At 43.6% G+C, this 17,628-nt stretch overlaps 1 protein-coding gene across 25 annotated transcripts in view; it reads left to right on the forward strand.

Annotated features, from left to right (window-relative positions):
* Positions 1 to 7,735: 7,735 nt before the first annotated feature.
* The window catches only part of LOC124121099 (basement membrane-specific heparan sulfate proteoglycan core protein-like), a 257,025-nt gene continuing 247,132 nt past the window's right edge, over positions 7,736 to 17,628 (forward strand). For all 25 annotated transcript variants that reach the window (XM_048382878.1, XM_048382879.1, XM_048382884.1 and 22 more), the window contains exon 1: positions 7,736 to 8,054. In XM_048382878.1, coding sequence (XP_048238835.1) covers positions 7,965 to 8,054 — 90 coding nt within the window. In that variant the 5' untranslated portion in view covers positions 7,736 to 7,964. The remainder of the gene's footprint in view (positions 8,055 to 17,628) is intronic.

The following is a 17,628-nucleotide window of genomic DNA, read 5'->3' on the forward strand; positions in this document are numbered from 1 at the left end:
ATGTCGGGAATCAAACCCGGGTCTTCAGTATGACGAGCAAACGCTTTAACCACTAGCCCCCCTTTTAATTACAACAACCTGAGAACAATTAACGTTTCTATTTTTGCAGAAATGAAAGCCTATTGTCGTACGGAATCGCTGACAATCTGGATCCTGCTCCATACTCGTGTTTGTAGTAACAGTAACAAACATTTATAGTTACTAATTAATTTCAGTATTTGTTTGTCAGTCGAAACTATTAACTTTTTTTATTCAGGTGCGAGTAATGTCAGTGATAAAGCTGAAATATTGCCCGTTATGGACACCAGCTCACTCCCACTGTCAAACATCCCCGGCCGCTCATACCAAAAGACGTTAAAAGATGGTACTTGTTGTTACCCTGTCTGGCGCTCGGCATTAAGGGGCTAAAACAAGGACTGGTCGGCTCGGAGTCAGTATACTGTGTCTGAGTGGGGTATTCATGTTAAACTGCGGCATGGTATCTCAGTGGGCTAGCACTATAAATCGGCATCAGTCCGGACTAGTACAAGCAGCCACACAAACACACACATGTACATGCACGTCGCTATATAAGTGCAATAATCTTGAACGCGACGTTAAACCCAATTTCACCTCACCTCACCTACTGTCAAACAGGCAGAACCCCGTGTCAGTGGTAGCCCTATAGTGGCCCGGGAACAGTGACGCGCACCTGACACAGGGAACTGGTCGTTAGACGGATAAGCATTACAATATTTGCTCGCACATCACGGGTGATTGGTTCGTCACACCTATAATCCTCACCTACGTGACAGTGTGAGACACAAGGCCCCTTCCAGGGCACACAGACGCCGGACTCGCCCCTCAAACCCACTTGCCATGACATAAGGTCTTAAAGTATTTTACAGCCAGTGAACAGTGCTAATGTAAGGTCAGGTTGGTGAGAGGTTGTTAGACACTAATCAAACAGAGGTCTGTGGTGACACGACGGATAGAGACAGAGAGAGGTCTCTCGAACAAAACCCGTGGAGATTCCGGTCAGGGTACCAGGTGTATACCCTGTTTGTCGCTTGAGTCGACTGTCGAGGATCGGTTGTCAGGCCCATCTTCCTGAGGCATGGGTGTTAACTGACAATTAAAGTCCAGTTTTCACCCTTGACGAACTCGGCTGGAATTATGGAGTTATATTTTGGCCGGACGAACGACTCCAAACAAAACCGCGTAACGAAATCAACATCCGGTTCGTAAACTGCCGTGCAGATGTCGGTCGATTGCAGGATTTGCAAAGCATGTGCACCGTCAACTTAACGGCAACAGATATTTTCCGAATCTTTTCATGTTTTTAATCAAGGAGCTCACATGATTTGTTGCACTTTGCGAAGTAGGACCCGTTTTATTACATTATAGATCATAATTATCGATCAGATCGTCTTCACTGGGCGCCGCCATTTTGTTTGAAGCAATGCAAGTGATATCAGAGGTGGAATCTGATTGGTCTCGTAATAGCCACTGGTGGCGCTACGATCGAACCCAGAAATTTCGGCCTAATTTGGTAAGGATGGAAACTGGACTTTTACAGACAGTTAACTCCCTTGACGCGGTAAGATGAGTCGGGCCCGGAGACTTGGCTGATGACGTGCCATCGTCCCCGATGATGTACTCTGTTGCTCCATTCGTCACCACTCGCCCCTTTCCGTAACCTGCGGCTTGCCCCGGAATAACACGAGTTGGTCACGAATGCTGAACATTGCTCGTGCCTTCTGTTTTCCAGTACCTTGTACGGGTTAGAATTGGTCCCCAGTAATCAGTGCTTGTTGCAAGAGTCAACTGAATGAATTGAATGGTCAGGCTCGGTGACGTGGTTGTTTAACGCCATTTGAACAGTACAGTGTATTCATTTCAGTTATATCATGACGCGTCTGCTCGATGTGGGATGAAAGCCCGTTGTGGTGCAGGTTTTAGGGTTACTTTATGGTATGTAAATGTAACGGAGTCAAATCATTGGGTGTATGACTGTTCCATCCTTTATTAGAGACCCGTCGTTGTTTAGCCCCTGCCCTGCATCTCGGCTGTTTATAGGGAAATACGGGGCGGTCGGGTAGCCTAGTGGTTAAGGCGTTAGCTCGTCACGCCGAAGACCCGGGTTCGATTCCCGACATGGGTACAATGTGTGAAGCCCATTCCTGGTGTCCCCGCCGTGATATTGCTGGAATATTGCTAAAAGCGGCGTTAAACCATACTCACTCACTCACTATAGGGAAATACGGGATGTCGAATTTTCTTCTCCCTGGGTACCTGGTGTATAGATTATCCTGAAGGATGTGGTTTCATGTTGTAGTGAGTGAGTAGTATTTTACGCCGCTTTTAGCAATATTCCAACAATATCACGACGGCGGTCACAAGTAATGGGCTTCAAACATTGTACCTATGTGGGAATCGATCCCGGGCATTCGGTGTGACGATCGGACGCCTTAACCACCAGGCTACCCCACCGCAACGCATGTTATCGGACGCTCGCTCGTCACGCCGAAGACCCGGGTTCGATTCCCCCCATGGGTACAATGTGTGAAGCCCATTTCTGGTACCCCCCTCTGTGATATTGCTGGAATATTACTAAAAGCGGGTAAAACACTACTCACTTACTCACCCATGTTATCGGATGTAGGAATTCCTCTTTACCTGACAGGGCTCCATTCACAAAGCGATATAAGCGCTAAGACGATTGTAACTCCCATATGCTTTAACGTATTGACTTACAAAAGTCGTAGGGGGCACGGGTGGCCCAGTCGTCTAAGGCGCCGCGATTCGCTGTGCAGAATTGCGTCCCTTGGGCACGCCAGAAACCTATGATTGTGGGTTCGAATCCCGGTTCGCCCCGATTATGTTTCTAGGTTTGTCAGCACCATACCCGTGCTCGTGGGTTTCACCGAAGTGATAAACGTCCGAGACCTGCATCACTTCGGGCTTTCCTCCCACATTTAGCTGACACGCCGTGATATGACTGGAATACTGTTAGAAGCGGCGTTAAACCCAACTCATTCACTCACTACAAAAGTCGTAGAGCTAAGATCGCTTCGAAGAACGAGATCCCGCAAATAAAGTGTTTACGGGCGTGGTCCCGTGCAGTTGTGATGGACGCGTCCTGGTAGTCTGACTTACAGACCCTGATACAAATATATCAAATACAGCCCATGCAAGTCTATATTCTTTGGCAAGTCTAGATTTCTGCAGTATCTGAAAATGAAGAGAGCCTCATGACTCCTTTTTATTCAATTCTTATTAAGATAATTTAACAACTATTATTTTCTGTACGATATGTTCATTTCAGAGACTAGGTGTTAGGGGCCTGGATCACACAAACCAACTGTTGGCTGGAGTGGCCTGGGCACGAGCATACACTAAATACTAAATATATAGTATATGTGTAAGGTGTTCAAGTTGTCACCCATGCAGGTGCCTGCGTAGATTCCGGGTTTAAACTGGTCCCAAGCAACCTATGCTGCATCTTCGCGAGGCAGGGGAGTTTCCTGACTGTAAAAGTCCAGTTTCCACCCTTGGCTTGAATTACGGAGTTATATTCAGCCCCAGTGTCTATACTATTCAGTCGCATGGATTGGTGTCATGATGTTAATCACTGGATTGTCTGGTCCAAACTCAATTATTTACTGACCGTCGTCATAGTGATGGAGTGAGGCGAGATGTTCGGTTTGTTCAGGTTGTCAGTCATCCGGGTATTCCGGGAAAGACTTATTCACCACCAACCTATGCTGGTCATGAAAGATTTTGTTTTGTTTTGTTTTATTTAACGCCGCACTCAGCAATATTCCAGCTATATGGCGGCGGTGTGTAAATAATCGAATCTGGACCAGACAATCCAGTGATTAATATCATGAGCATCGATCCACGCAATTGGGATCGATGACATGTATCAACCAAGTCAGCGAGCCTGACCACCCGATCCCGTTAGTCGCCTTTGACGACAAGCATAGTCACCTTTTATGGCAAGCATGGGTTGCTGAAGACCTATTCTACCCCGGAATCTTCACGGGTCTGGTCATGAAAGATAAATCCATGGATGTGTAGTCATTCTTTCCTCCTAAAAGGCAAGTTTAGATATATGGACAGTACATCTAAGGACTCCAGTCTCTTATAGGGACAACTTGTTCTTATTATTTACATAATCTAGAACCTATGATTAAAACTAATAATTATTGCCTCAGAGACTTGTGCAAGTCTAGGGTACTGACCGACAGTTGTCGCAGCAACCCGATCGGTTAACTACCTCTCACGAAGAGTGAGTGAGTGAGTGAGTATGGTTTTACGCCGCTTTTAGCAATATTCCAGCAATATCACGGCGGGGGACACCAGAAATGGGCTTCACACATTGTACCCATGTCGGGAATCGAACCCGGGTCTTCGGCGTGACGAGCGAACGCTTTAACCACTAGGCTACCCGACCGCCCCCTTCTCACGAAGAGCATGTGTCAGCAATCATACACTGACTGTGGACATTAACTCGATATTTTCACAGACCGCCATGATACAACTGGGATGGTGCTGGCTGCGGCGTATAACAATACTCGTTCTAAAATGGTCATCCCGGCCACACAACCCACACCCCCCTCCATCTCTATGGACCTGCCCGCCTACAGGGTGTAACCTCCCCACTTCTCTATGGACCTGTCCGCCTACAGGGTGTAACTTTCACACAAATCAGTTTCCGCTGCACTCGCGTCACAACAATGCGTATTATGTACGACTTGTTTATGTCACCTCAAACAGCAGGAGCTGCCTTGTGTAAAGATGCTTGTCTATTATTACGCTACAGTCACACCGATATATACCTGCCAGAGAAACGATGATGTTTCATCCCCGTGTGTGGAACATGACATCACACCGGATGAATAGGATAGGAATATCATGCACTGAATGTTAATTTCCACATGGCTGAGGCGGCACGGGTGAGCCAGGCGCCGCAATTTGCTATCCAGAGTTGCGTCCCTTGAGCGTGCCCGAATCCTATGATAGTGGCTTCGAATCCCATATCCGCCCTGATTGTGTTTCTAGCTTCCTCAGCATCTGCCCGTGTTCATAGGTTTGCTCTAAATATTCGGGTTGTCCATGTAGCTACTGTGTCCATGCAGAGCAAAACTCGGGGTATATACCCTGTATATTGTCCATGTAGCTACTGTGTCCATACAGAGCAACACTCGGGGTATATATCCTTTATATTGTCCATGTAGCTACTGTGTCTATGCAGAGCAACACTCGGGGTATATACCCTGTATATTGTCCATGTAGCTACTGTGTCCATACAGAGCAACACTCGGGGTATATATCCTTTATATTGTCCATGTAGCTACTGTGTCTATGCAGAGCAACACTCGGGGTATATACCCTGAATATTGTCCATGTAGCTACTGTGTCCATGCAGAGCAAAAGTCGGGGTATATACCCTGTATATTGTCCATGTAGCTACTGTGTCCATGCAGAGCAAAACTCGGGGTATATACCCTGTATATTGTCCATGTAGGTACTGTGTCCATGCAGAGCAACACTCGGGGTATATACCCTGTATATTGTCCATGTAGCTACTGTGTCCATGCAGAGCAAACCTCGGGGTATATACCCTGTATATTGTCCATGTAGCTACTGTGTCCATACAGAGCAAACCTCGGGGTATATACCCTGAATATTGTCCATGTAGCTTATGTGTCCATGCAGAGCAAAAGTCGGGGTATATACCCTGTATATTGTCCATGTAGCTACTGTGTCCATGCAGAGCAACACTCGGGGTATATACCCTGTATATTGTCCATGTAGCTTATGTGTCCAAGCTTGGCAAAACTCGGGGTATATACCCTGTATATTGTCCATGTAGCTACTGTGTCCATGCAGAGCAAACCTCGGGGTATATACCCTGTATATTGTCCATGTAGCTACTGTGTCCATGCAGAGCAAAACTTGGCGTAAATACCCTGTATATTGTCCATGTAGCTACTGTGTCCATACAGAGCAAACCTCGGGGTATATACCCTGAATATTGTCCATGTAGCTTATGTGTCCATGCAGAGCAAAAGTCGGGGTATATACCCTGTATATTGTCCATGTAGCTACTGTGTCCATGCAGAGCAACACTCGGGGTATATACCCTGTATATTGTCCATGTAGCTTCTGTGTCCATGCAGAGCAAAACTCGGGGTATATACCCTGTATATTGTCCATGTAGCTTCTGTGTCAATGCTGGGCAAAACTCGGGGTATATACCCTGTATATTGTCCATGTAGCTACTGTGTCCATGCAGAGCAAACCTCGGGGTATATACCCTGTATATTGTCCATGTAGCTACTGTGTCCATGCAAAGCAAACGTCGGGGTATATACCCTGTATATTGTCCATGTTGCTACATTGTACAGAGCAAAACTCGGGGTATATACCCTGTATACTGTCCATGTAGCTACTGTGTCCATACAGAGCAAAAGTCGGGGTATATACCCTGTATACTGTCCATGTTGCTTCTTTTTACAGAGCAAACCTCGGGGTATATACCCTGTATATTGTCAATGTTGCTACTGTGTACAGAGCAAAACTCGGGGTATATACCCTGTTTGTTTGTTTGTTTGTTTGTTTGTTAAACGCCGCAGTCAGCAATATTCAAGCTATATGACGGCGGTCGGTAAATAATCGAGCCAGGGCCAGACAATCCAGTGACTGACATCATGAGCACCGATCCACGCAGTTGGGATACGATGACATGGATCAACCAAGTCAGCGAGCCTGACCACCCGATCCCGTTAGTCGCCTCTTACTACAAGCATAGTCTCCTTTTACGGCAAGCATGGGTTGCTGAACACCTATATTCTCTCCCGGATCTTCAAGGGCTTGATTAGGTAGATCTTCGACAGATAAGCATAGGATTACATGAAAGTTGGTGAGTTCGCACGTTATCCTGTTGTTATACACCTCCTCTTCCTCCTATGTGTTTCGTTCCTGGCGATTGTACTCACACAATAAATGCTATACGACCGTGTCAACTAAATAAATTTCACAAAAATATTACTCATATTTGTCAAGACGACCTTTGAAAAATTAAACCAAGGACCGTGAAGCAAGATCATTCACGGACCAAAGTGAACGCTGAAAAAGTCGGAGCACAATGGACCACGATGAACATTTAAAGCTTTGTTATTTCCACAAAACGGCAGCTAAATTAGATCCGAAACTTGCTCATCAAGCAGAAATGTATGTGTCTTGATAATCCAGTCAAATATGATCGTTGATGTTCAAAAATCTGTAAACTGCTATAATTTGTGAAAAATAACTTTTCTAAAGAAACCCTTCACATCCAATGTTACTTGTAGCTGTAAAGCGAGATGGAAGACTTTCACAGGCATGTATATGATTTTCTAGCGAGCTCGCGCTGCTTTGGTAACTGGAGAGAAGGTGCGAAATCCAGAACAGCGCCTGCAGACGCACCGCAGAATACCATCCCCTTCTGTCTTGGTTTGGGAAGCTGTTGAAGGAATTGCACACACCCCTTCCGCATAAGGGGGAAATACTTGTCAAACTACGCCATTCGGGAATAAACAATGTCCATAGTCTAGCATAATGAAGGAAAATATTTCCCCCGTGTCCTGCGCTGTAATGTATGCATGACTAAGTCGTTTTGTGTCATTGGACGATAGGTTCCTAAGGAAATACCCCCCTCAATACGAGGGCGGCGCGGCGGTTCATTCAACTCCGCCTGAGACCAGTGAACCCACTGGATTATTCCCAGTGTCGGGGTAAGGAGAAGAGCTATACTCTCTTTCGCTGTTTGACTGAAAGAGTTAGACAGTGAGATTTGTGGAGTTAGCGAAAGGCCTGCATGCAATGCGGACAGCATATTCTTTCTAAAGAGTGTGTTACCTTTGCATTGGGAGGGAGATCAGAAAAGTTAGGATATCGAACAGAAGTCCACTGCCAGTGGCGAGAGAAAAGGCCCTATGGCGAATCTTATTCAGGGGCCGGGCGGCCGGAGGACTTTATTTATAGTGGCAGTGTTTTTTGTTGGATGGGCAATCGCCGAACAAGGTGTAAGTATGCTATTATATTTGATCAATATATTTATTTCTCCTGGTGAGATCCCACTGCTACTGGTGAACTGACTTTTTTTACAGGATATTTCTTGAATGGTGTTTTAAGATGCTTAACTTGAACCGAGTTTAACACAAAGCGTACAAAAGTTCACGATTGTACTTCATGTATCAAATTATTGACTGTTTAATATTTATGATAAATGAAAATTGCCCAAAAACTTTGAGACTGAAAACAAAAAGTTTTGAAAGTTTTGTAAAAAAGTTAGGTTTAATTATTTATCATACAGTTCAAGTCTGGAAACACATGTGATAGAATGTACTATTTCCTATATAAAAGTGCCAAACATTCCTTGAGTAAAATGGGGGCATATACAGTTTTATCACATTTTCTTATCAGCCAATATTGGATAACAGTTTGTTCGGGTGCAATGTTGCACAGCAAGAACTTTGTTTGCAGGATTATAGCATGGGGCTGATAACAATGGCATCACACTGTTATCCAGTGTTGAATAACTCACTATAGAAATGTACAATCATTATCTCCTCTATGTTAATTGAAAGTGATGTATTGGTCCAGCTTGCAATAAACAAGGTGATAATTACACCAACAATTAACAATAAGCATTATGTAAGTACTCTGTAATTCTATGCAATGTTTGTGAACTCATTTCACAAGTGAAAAAGGGAGACATATTATATATATATATATGCATGTCATTTCTATACAAAACTGCCAGACAGTGTAAAAAGTTAAAATTCTGTCAAAAAGGACTTTCCAGAACTTTCATATTTTGAGTGTGTGCAGCACATGTTCGTTTCAGCCTGTGGTTGGCCCAGATATAGCAGTTCCCCTTATTTGAAAGTTAGCCACACTGAAGCCATTAGGCTGGCTGTCTTGTGTCCTATGTACTAAACATACAGAGAACGACTAGCTTGCAGTTTTACCCAGTATCATATTAAATAGACATTGATATGGCTGAGTGCTCTGAACAACGCTAAGGCCTCCGTGTAGGTGTTCTGTCAAGTTGAATAGGCAATATTCAACAATGCATGTCAGTATGTTCGGTGTACAGAACAATTTTGTGAAAAGAAATTAAATGTAGCCCATTCATTAGAGCAACTGTTTCATAGGGCTTACTTAACAGCCAACAGGTGCTTGGCTGGAGAAAAGCTTGTTTAGTCTGAAAACTGATTATTGTCTGTCATCCACTGTAACTGGCTATATAAAGTAGCATTTTCACACCTCAAAATTTGAGATAATAGCGATATACTCTGAATGGTGTCTGCGGTCTGAAATGAATTTGTGGTGCGTGTCTGATTCATGGAAATTACTGTCTGACACAGGTGGGGTGTGTTTCTTGATATCATATCGTTATATTATCTGGAAATTTTGTGGTGATGCTTTTAAAAGTGTTATGCTTGAAAAGAATGTTTTTTTAAAGTCCTGCTTTAATAATAAGTTTGTGTATATGCTTTATCCAACACATACGGTGTATGAGAGAGGCAACAGCTTACTCAGGTGCTCAGTTCGTTGTTGTTTACTTCATGTTCACCAACATACCAGAATATGATGTCTGCCTGTAAGTCATCAAATTTGGACCACACAAGCTAGTGATTGATATCATGAGCAATGATTCACAATGTCACGGTACGGTGACACACAATCAACGAAGTCATCAAGCCAGACAACCGAACCTTTTCTAGTCCTTGATTAGAGAGAAGGGAGGATCTCATGGGAGAAGGGAGGATCTCATGGGAGAAGGGTGGATCTCATGGGGGAAGGGAGGATCTCATGGGAGAAGGGAGGATCTCATGGGAGAAGGGAGGATCTCATGGGAAAAGGGAGGATCTCATTGGTGAAGGGAGGATCTCATGGGAGAAGGGAGGATCTCATGGGAGAAGGGTGGATCTCATGGGAGAAGGGAGGATCTCATGGCAGAAGGGAGGATCTCATGGGAGAAGGGAGGATCTCATGGCAGAAGGGAGGATCTCATGGGAGAAGGGAGGATCTCATGGGAGAAGGGAGGATCTCATGGGAGAAGGGAGGATCTCATGGCAGAAGGGAGGATCTCATGGCAGAAGGGAGGATCTCATGGGAGAAGGGAGGATCTCATGGGAGAAGGGAGGATCTCATGGGATAAAAGGGAGGATCTCATGGGAGATGGGAAGATCTCATGGGAGAAGGGAGGATCTCATGGGAGAAGGGGGGATCTCATGGGAGAAGGGAGGATCTCATGGGAGAAGATCTCATAGGAGAAGGGAGGATCTCATGGGAGAAGATCTCATGGGAGAAGGGAGGATCTCATGGGAGATGGGAAGATCTCATGGGAGAAGGGAGGATCTCATGGGAGAAGGGGGGATCTCATGGGAGAAGGGAGGATCTCATTGGTGAAGGGAGGATCTCATGGGAGAAGGGAGGATCTCATGGGAGATGGGTGGATCTCATGGGAGAAGGGTTGATCTCATGGGAGAAGGGAAGATCTCATGGGAGAAGGGTGGATCTCATGGGAGAAGATCTCATGGGAGAAGGGAGGATCTCATGGGAGAAGGGAGGATCTCATGGGAGAAGGGAAGATCTCATGGGAGAAGGGAGGATCTCATGGGAGAAGGGAGGATCTCATGGGAGGAGGGAAAAGGGTTGATCTCATGGGAGAAGATCTCATGGGAGAAGGGAGGATCTCATGGGAGAAGGGAGAAGGGTTGATCTCATGGGAGAAGGGAGGATCTCATGGGAGAAGGGAGGATCTCATGGGAGAAGATCTCATGGGAGAAGGGAGGATCTCATGGGAGAAGGGAGGATCTCATGGGAGAAGGGAGGATCTCATGGGAGAAGGGTGGATCTCATGGGAGAAGGGAGGGTCTCATGGGAGAAGGGAGGATCTCATGGGAGAAGGGAGGATCTCATGGGAGAAGGGAGGATCTCATGGGAGAAGATCTCATGGGAGAAGGGAGGATCTCATGGGAGAAGGGTGGATCTCATGGGAGAAGGGAGGGTCTCATGGGAGAAGGGAGGATCTCATGGGAGAAGGGAGGATCTCATGGGAGAAGATCTCATGGGAGAAGGGAGGATCTCATGGGAGAAGAGAAGATCTCATGGGAGAAGGGAGGATCTCATGGGAGAAGGGAGGATCTCATGGGACAAGAGAGGGTCTGATGGGAGAAGGGAAGATCTCATGGGAGAAGGGAGGGTCTCATGGGAGAAGGGAAGATCTCATGGGATAAGGGAGGATCTCATGGGAGAAGGGAAGATCTCATGGGAGAAGATGGGGTCTGATGGGAGAAGGGAAGATCTCATGGGAGAAGATGGGGTCTGATGGGAGGAGGGAGAAGGGAGGATCTCATGGGAGAAGGGAGGGTCTCATGGGAGAAGGGAAGATCTCATGGGAGAAGATGGGGTCTGATGGGAGAAGATGGGGTCTGATGGGAGGAGGGAGAAGGGAGGATCTCATGGCAGAAGGGAGGATCTCATGGGAGAAGGGAAGATCTCATGGGAGAAGGGAGAATCTCATGGGAGAAGGGAGGATCTCATGGGAGAAGGGAGAATCTCATGGGAGAAGGGAGGATCTCATTGGTGAAGGGAGGATCTCATGGCAGAAGGGAGGATCTCATGGGAGATGGGAAGATCTCATGGGAGAAGGGAGAATCTCATGGGAGAAGGGAGGATCTCATTGGTGAAGGGAGGATCTCATGGCAGAAGGGAGGATCTCATGGGAGATGGGAAGATCTCATGGGAGAAGAGGCAGGTGTGAAGATATTATGGGCTAACAGTGTCAGTTTAGAGTTGTTTTCAGCTTATAATATTAATTTACTCACCGTGACCCACTTGTCACCTAGACACTGGTGTAAAAACTAACTGTTACATCCCTCAGATATATTTATACATGTCGTGGACCACAATTCTATTCCTGTTCTCAACTGCAATAAGGACATAACCTGTGACCTCAATGCACATATTTTCTATGCACCATGATTCACAAACACGTCAAGATGAAATAACTCACCCATCTTGAATTGGGTGAATAACCGTTAATAAATGAGGCTTTCAAATTTATTTACCCGTATAGGTTGGATAAAAACGTTATTCACGATTAAGACCTTGAAGAGGGGTGGTTAAGACGTGTGAAGATAAGACGAAGGAGCATCACATCGCCTGTCAACTGTGCCGCAACCTTTGTAAACATGTTAGTTATTAAGTTGTATTTAAATACTGTCTGGTAACCACCGATAGACTTTCAGTGTTGTATAAGATGCTGTATTCAATGACCAGGCAATAACAATTTACATAATCACAAAGACCTGCGTGATATTTAGTATGCTGCTAATTCGAGTGTAAAAGCATGTACCGGTAAATCGTTTCTGAAACCGGTTCATCTTTAAAATGCGTTGATTATTTGATCAAAATGGAGAATAGGAGCAAGATAGATAATATAGGAACGTTGTAAAATTGTTTGTTGTTTAATGCAACTCTCAGCCATATTCCAGCAATATGATGGTAGCCTGTAAATACTGGAGTAAATACTGGAGTCAGGACCAGATCGTCTTTAGTATTGATGTTGTTTATTAGTGTAAAGGGGCCGCAGGCTCAAGATACAGTTTCAAATCATGCAAAACAGTTTTCTTCCAGAGCGCATAGATGGAGTTGCAGTCTAATGTAATACAGCATGGAGACAACCACAATAATTTATGAATAATATAAAGTTAAAAAAATGCAGTACAGATCACACAGAAATTAAAATATTGCTACAAATACTTTATATCCTGAAAATAATTATCTCACATTTTTTTAGCTACGAATATATACTTTGGAAGATATTTTAGAGGGGAGTTATGAAAACGTAACTGAATTCACATGGCTAAGGAATTCACAATAATCTTTAGTTGTAATAACATTAGTATCTGTATCATTGCTTCATCTTTTGTTATAAGCTAGAATAGGGTACGGTTTGTGTCCTGTGCAGATCCAGGGTAGTCTTCAGCAACCCATGCTTGTCGTAAAAGTGACTGCATGTCATAAGAGGCAACTAACGGGATCGGGTGGTCAGGCTTGCTGCTTGGTTGATGCATGTCGTGGATCCCAATTGCGTGGATCGATGCTCATGATATCAATCACTGGATTGTCTGGTCCAGACTAAATTATTTACAGACCGCCGTCATAAAGCTGAAATATTGCAGAGAGCGGTGTTTAACAACAAACCAACCAACCCAATCCATTGTCCAGTTGGGGCAGTCGGGTAGCCTAGTGGTTAAAGCGTTCACTCGTCACGCCGAAGACCCGGGTTCGATTCCCGACATGGGTACAATGTGTGAAGCCAATTTCTGGTGTCCCCCGCCGTGATATTGCTGGAATATTGCTTAAAGCGGCGTAAAACCAAACTCACTCACTCACTCCATTGTCCAGTAAGAATATAATAGGTATCTCAGTCATACAGTGTTTCCAGCTGTCCTTACTGTCTATTAAACTTAACTGGCAGCTCATCTGAGACTAACAGCTGAACAACCTGGTTGCAAAATCCTGGGTTTTTTCAATCTTTCATTTTGCCCAATTTTATAGTTTCCTTCTTTGACAGACAAGCGTGGGTAGGCTTGTGGTTGTTCGTCATTCCAAAGGCTTGGTTTAATTCCCCACATGGGTACATATTTGAAGCCCATTTCCTGTGTTCGCAGCTGTGATATTGCTGGAATAAAAACGGCTTTAAACTCACTCACTTATTGACAGACCACTAGACTTATTATTTATTTCCTTATCAAAGGTTGTATTGCAGTATTAAAAACTCAGAGGGTCCTTGAGATTTTCTGGCCAAGTATTAGAACATACAGATCCCGAGTTTTTTAACATCGGGTTACGACAAGGACCCCTTGACTTTCATGCTTAGTGTCAAATGTTGTGTTGAAATAGGCATCCTGCAAGCTAAGGTGTCATATTGGCAGCCTTCGCGTGCAATACGGGGCAGTCGGGTAGCCTAGTGGTTAAAGCGTTTGCTCATCATGCCGAAGACCCTGGTTCAATTCCCTACATGGGTACAATGTATGAAGCCCATTTCTCGTGTCCCCTGCCGTGATATTGCTGGAATATTGCTAAAAGAGGCATAAAACCATACTCACTCACTCACTTATTTTGCAATACCATTCTGTATTGCTGTGATTGGTGGACATATTACCGGTAATAGTATTCCCTTGTCCTCGGCAAGTAGACTGTCAATATCTCTTTGCCTAGCGTCCATGCTACTTGTCCAGATCTATGTGGATACGGATGTTCTCTCTAGACTTGCGCATATCTCTAATGCAATAATTATTAGTTTAGATCATAATTCCTATGTTATATATATAATAAGAACAAGTTGTCCCTATAACTGAGACTGGAGTCCTTAGACTGTCCACATTGCTTATTAGGATTATAGAATTACTACACATCCATGGACTGTTTCAGTATGGCCTTTGAGTAAGGCTGGTGTTTTACATTTTGAGGTCACTTCCCAGTATTTGAAGTCTATGTATGTGTATCCAGGTGCCTTTCATTGTCAGTGCAGGTCTCAGACCTTTACCCAAGGATAATTCCATTTGTCCGACAGCCTTACAGGAAATAGTATTTACTGGTACTGTAATATTATAAAATACTGCACAGCTGTTATAAACTCCACTGCAACCTATCATAGCACTCTGTGCATATTTCACCTTATTCTATAGCTAAAACTTGTCCCGTGATAGTATTTCCTGTAGATGTTGGTGTTCATATATGGAATTTTACATGGCACACTTACTGGACCTAAGGACACTTGACTAGACACGGTAATCGGACCAGTGTCTTGATCTCAGATTATGAAGACTTATTTTAATAATTATGATACTGTAGTGATCAAATTAAATTAGCAATCAAGCTATAAACTAGTTATACCACTGTATCATAATATAAACTAGTTATACCACTGAATCATGCTTTAAACTAGTTATACCACTGTATCATGCTATAAACTAGTTATACCACTGTATCCTACTATAAACTAGTTATACCACTGTATCCTACTATAAACTAGTTATACCACTGTATCATGCTATAAACTAGTTATACCACTGTATCATGCTATAAACTAGTTATATCACTGTATCCTACTGTAAACTAGTTATACCACTGTATCATAATATAAACTAGTTATACCACTGAATCATGCTTTAAACTAGTTATACCACTGTATCATGCTATAAACTAGTTATACCACTGTATCCTACTATTAACTAGTTATATCACTGTATCCTACTATAAACTAGTTATACCACTGTATCATGCTATAAACTAGTTATACCACTGTATCATGCTATAAACTAGTTATATCACTGTATCCTACTATAAACTAGTTTTACCACTGTATCATGCTATAAACTAGTCATACCACTGTATCATGCTCTAAACTAGTTATATCACTGTATCATGCTATAAACTAGTCATACCACTGTATCATGCTATAAACTAGTTATATCACTGTATCATGCTATAAACTAGTTATACCACTGTATCATGCTCTAAACTAGTTATATCACTGTATCATGCTATAAACTAGTTATACCACTGTATCATGCTCTAAACTAGTTATACCACTGTATCATGCTCTAAACTAGTTATATAACTCTACTCTGAATCAAGGATGGAAAAACAAGTGTTTCTTTATTCCAGTGATATTTGCAAGCCCTTGTGAAATATTTTAAGGAGTGCTTTGTGTGTGTGGAATTCCAGTTCCTCATAAGTTTGAAGGAAAATATTTATTATTCTGCATTGAGACAAGGGGAGTATGGCTTCGTCATTACAGGAAGCTTAGTGGGGCTGCCTGGAGATGTATATCGGGTTGGAAATGTCGGAAATACGCTTAGCTTGCACATGTGGTACACACTGCTACTGGCTGGTGTGATCTAATGTTTCCAGGAATACCATGTCCATGTACAGTTTTAATTAGGAACTGCATTGAACCTGATTATTTACCATATAGCTTGATATCAGAATTATCGGGCAAAGTTTTTGCAATATTTTGATGATTCAGTTGCTTGAAAGTATTAAAATGATTATTATTTTGTATGCAATTATGTCAGGTAATTCATTAGGACCTCACCCACTCGCTAACAGAAATATCTGCCAACATAATTTTTTATATGAAAGTAGACACTTTCCTGTCTTTGAAAGTATACTTACAGGGAATTGTTTTTTGTAAATTAAAACAAATAATTTTCCTGATGCTGATTTGTGGAATAGAGCTGGCTAGAGCTGGCTAGACTTGCTTTTGGATATACATGTATGTCTAGATTGTTTGTTTTCATAAAATAAACTGAATGATGCTGACATAAACCTTTAAAACAGTGGAGTGTAGGAGATGTTGGAGAGTGTTAGTGCAGGAGATGTTGGGGAGTGTTAGTGGAGATGTTGGAGAGTGTTAGTGCAGGAGATGTTGGGGAGTGTTAGTGGAGATGTTGGAGAGTGTTAGTGGAGATGTTGGAGAGTGTTAGTGGAGATGTTGGAGAGAGTTAGTGGAGATGTTGGAGAGTGTTAGTGGAGATGTTGGAGAGTGTTAGTGGAGATGTTGGAGAGTGTTAGTGCAGGAGATGTTGGAGAGTGTTAGTGCAGGAGATGTTGGAGAGTGTTAGTGGAGATGTTGGAGAGTGTTAGTGCAGGAGATGTTGGAGAGTGTTAGAGTAGGAGATGTTGGAGAGTGTTAGTGGAGATGTTGGAGAGAGTTAGTGGAGATGTTGGAGAGTGTTAGTGCAGATGCTGGAGAGTGTTAGTGTAGGAGATGTTGGAGAGTGTTAGTGGAGATGTTGGAGATGTTGGAGAGTGTTAGAGTAGGAGATGTTGGAGAGTGTTAGTGGAGATGTTGGAGAGTGTTAGTGGAGAGAGAGCGTTAGTGCAGATGTTGGAGAGTGTTAGTGCAGGAGATGTTGGAGAGTGTTAGTGGAGAGAGAGTGTTAGTGGAGATGTTGGAGAGTGTTAGAGTAGGAGATGTTGGAGAGAGTTAGTGGAGATGTTGGAGAGAGTTAGTGGAGATGTTGGAGAGTGTTAGTGCAGATGCTGGAGAGTGTTAGTGCAGGAGATGTTGGAGAGTGTTAGAGTAGGAGATGTTGGAGAGTGTTAGTGGAGATGTTGGAGAGAGTTAGTGGAGATGTTGGAGAGTGTTAGTGCAGATGCTGGAGAGTGTTAGTGTAGGATATGTTGGAGAGTGTTAGTGGAGATGTTGGAGAGTGTTAGTGGAGATGTTGGAGAGAGTTAGTGGAGATGTTGGAGAGTGTAAGTGCAGATGCTGGAGAGTGTTAGTGTAGGAGATGTTGGAGAGTGTTAGTGGAGATGTTGGAGAGTGTTAGTGGAGATGTTGGAGAGTGTTAGAGTAGGAGATGTTGGAGAGTGTTAGTGCAGGAGATGTTGGAGAGTGTTAGTGGAGAGAGAGTGTTAGTGGAGATGTTGGAGAGTGTTAGTGGAGATGTTGGAGAGTGTTAGAGTAGGAGATGTTGGAGAGTGTTAGTGGAGATGTTTGAGAGAGTTAGTGGAGATGTTGGAGAGTGTTAGAGTAGGAGATGTTGGAGAGTGTTAGTGCAGGAG

The sequence above is a fragment of the Haliotis rufescens genome, unplaced genomic scaffold (genome assembly GCF_023055435.1).
Source record: "Haliotis rufescens isolate VD_foot unplaced genomic scaffold, xgHalRufe1.0.p SCAF_42, whole genome shotgun sequence".
NCBI lineage: Eukaryota > Metazoa > Mollusca > Gastropoda > Lepetellida > Haliotidae > Haliotis > Haliotis rufescens.